This window comes from Cariama cristata, unplaced genomic scaffold (assembly GCF_000690535.1).
Source record: "Cariama cristata isolate BGI_N322 unplaced genomic scaffold, ASM69053v1 scaffold15500, whole genome shotgun sequence".
NCBI lineage: Eukaryota > Metazoa > Chordata > Aves > Cariamiformes > Cariamidae > Cariama > Cariama cristata.
The window spans coordinates 6,467-9,317 of record NW_009596580.1 but is presented as its reverse complement, the minus strand read 5'-3'; the positions used below and the strand labels follow the sequence as shown (position 1 = coordinate 9,317).

At 53.5% G+C, this 2,851-nt stretch overlaps 1 protein-coding gene across 1 annotated transcript in view; it reads left to right on the top strand.

Moving 5' to 3' along the window:
* LOC104166721 (probable E3 ubiquitin-protein ligase MID2) overlaps positions 1–2,851 on the top strand; it is a gene marked incomplete at both ends in the record, with an annotated part of 23,009 nt that overhangs the window by 16,646 nt on the left and 3,512 nt on the right. The window contains one exon of the mRNA XM_009706746.1: positions 857–1,000. Coding sequence (XP_009705048.1) covers positions 857–1,000 — 144 coding nt within the window. The remainder of the gene's footprint in view (positions 1–856; positions 1,001–2,851) is intronic.

The following is a 2,851-nucleotide window of genomic DNA, read 5'->3' as shown; positions in this document are numbered from 1 at the left end:
CCCCATCCTCCTGCTGCACTCTGCTCTCCTGGAGCACAGGTGGAGAAGCTCCGAAAACAGGCCAAAAATGGTGGTTAGGGACCCGGGGAGGAGGCTGGTGCCCCTAAGGATCTGAGAGGGTGGATTACAGGGAGGGAATGGTGAACTAACCAATTATTGTACTTGTAACGCACGGCATGCTTTAGCTTTTCCCTTTTGCTGCCCTTTTTGTGGGTTTCTGGGTGCTAAATTATGAACTTCTTTGGGCGGAGATCTTCCTGGGCCTCTTGGTGCTGCCTTGCTGCCCACAGCACAGGCTGAACGCTGCCCTCGCCCTCGTCCGGGGCGATGCGGGGTGCCGGGGAGCGGCCCTGCCGCAGCCGACTGCTGCCGGACTGTGCTGGAAAAGCAGGGGGGGATGAAAGCTCCGGAGAAGCGAGGACATCCTTACTCACCCAAGTCCTTCATTGGGAGGCAGATCAACTTGCAGTGAAAGACTAACAACAAACGTGTGTCCGGAAGAGTTATGGGACAAAATACTTATTGCACAAGCAGTGCTGAGAAATAGGTGGATTTGGAAGTGGCTTCTCAGCTTGTCTCAGGGTGGGGGTCTCAGACCTGACAGAGGCAGCAGTGAAAAACCCTCATTCTGGCACGCCTGAAAACACACTGGCGCCTGGATATTTTGTTATTGCAGGGAAAAGGTTTAGTTAAGTGGGAAACACAATGACAGATAAAATGAGACGGTTGTTTGTGTGGGGAGACTCTGCTTCCCGCACAAGCCCATCTCTATCCTTAAAGGAGCAAAAAAGCCCTAGGTATATTAAGAAAAGAAAGGACAGACTTAACGAAATATGTTATCTGTGATCTCCTGCAGCGCCGAACCCACCGTCCGTCCGAGAGGAGCTCTGCACGGCCTCCCACGACACGATCACCGTCCACTGGATCTCGGAGGACGAGTTCAGCGTCAGCTCCTACGAGCTGCAGTACACCATCTTCACTGGCCAAGCCAACTTCATCAGTAAGTCACCGCGCGGTAGCTCCGGCCGGGGGACCACGATCCGGGTCGGGAAGAAAAAGGTTCTTGGGGAGAATCAGCAGGTTTAAGGGCTGGGAATTAGGGGAGGAAACCGCAACGAAGGATCTGCCGAGGACACCGCTCCGGGCCGTAACCAAAATGATGGAGGACCCCCCCGTGCTGGGGGTCTGTAACTGAATTGTTTTGCCCTGCACTTGGTGTCTGCAACCTCCGGCTCGGTGAAGAGTTTGGTGCCTTGGAGGGTCTCATCCATCTCGCAGCTACCAGATCTGTACATCTCACACCGTACGGGCAGGGCAGCGCCGGCTGCTCTGTGGGCTGATGATTAAGTGTGATTTATATACTCCCCATAACAATATGGAGGCAAGTCTCCAGGTAATTTTTCCTGAAGATAACTGCTGTTCCTAATTATTTTTCCACACCGCCACAAATTTGTTTGGCAGGAATGGGATTTGAGGACCAAGGAGGGCTCTCGCTGATGGCTCTGTGGTGGTACCTAATCCCTTGGGAAGCGCTGTGGTCAGACAGCAAGGAACCTGCAGCTCGGGTCGCAGCATCCAGCTGCTCTGGGAGAGCCTGGGCTTTATGGACTGTGTGGTGCTCAGCATATTTTCCATGCCGTGATATCTTCTAGTGCAACAGGACAGCTTTAGTACAGTTTCATAGGGCTGAACCTGTCCCCAGGCTTGCCACGAGGTCAGGACGGCAACCTTTTCGATGCAAAGCTCCCTCCTGGATATTTGTTATTTGATGAAGACTATGGTAGTTATGGGGGTTTTAATACTACAAATATTTTAACAGTGCATTTAACAGCTGGCTCCACTGTTTGCAGAGGGAGGTAATGGGATGCAGAGACATCCGCGCAATGGCTGGCTGGTTGTTTGCAAGGCACCCTCGGGTGCGTGGTGTGGTTCGACCGGAGCGAGCAGGAGAAAGTGAGCTTGTGATTGCGGTGACGTTGAAGGGATACGCTCTGCCCCTGGTCCTGCTGCCTGAGTGCGACAGAAAACAGAGGCAGTGAAGGCGATGAAGGAAGCAGAAGCAACAAAGGGAAAAGGAGGTGGTGGGAGAGACCTGTTGCAAACTGGGGGGAGGCAGAGGAGCTCTGACAAAGCATCATTTTGTCCCAGCAACCTCCTGCCACTCCTCCAAAGATCAAGAGCTTAAAAACCAGCATTGTCCTCCAAGGGCATCCCAGCCATGTGCAGGGGCCCTGGGGTACCGCTGCTCATCAGCATCGCTGATAGCTGAGGGGTTTGTGGCCCGGAGGATTCCTACCAGCCCCTCGCGGTGCTGTGCCAGCCGGGGCTAAACACGGTCTGAGGGTGCAGAACAACGCCGGGCACGGCAAAGCTGAGCTGTCGCGGGCAGGCTGCCGGCAGCCGTGCCGAGGCTTCAGGTGGTTGTACCTGCCCTTCAAACCGCCGCGTCTGACGGCAGGGCTGGAGTTGGGCTCTAATATTGGCCAGACAGAGTTAATTAGACATCCTGAATCAACTGAAGGATAAAATGAGCCAGAAATTGCCTGGGGATTAAAACTAAAGGGATGTGCCGAATGTCTGTTTAATTTCCTGCCCCCACACCTCAGTTGATCAAAAGAGACTCAGACCTGAGCTTTTTAGCACCGTGGCTTATCATTAGGGAGAGCTGGTGAACTGCAGGTTGAGAAAGCCAGGGCTGGAAACTGTGACCCCCCCACCTGCCCCTGAGGACAGATGCATCACGTCTGCAGAAGCCATGTAGTCTTCCTCCTCCTTCATTGTCAGGAGGGTTTATTTGAAAAAAAAAAAAAAAAAAAAAGATGGCTTGGGTGTCCTCCCAGGAAAGGGGGGT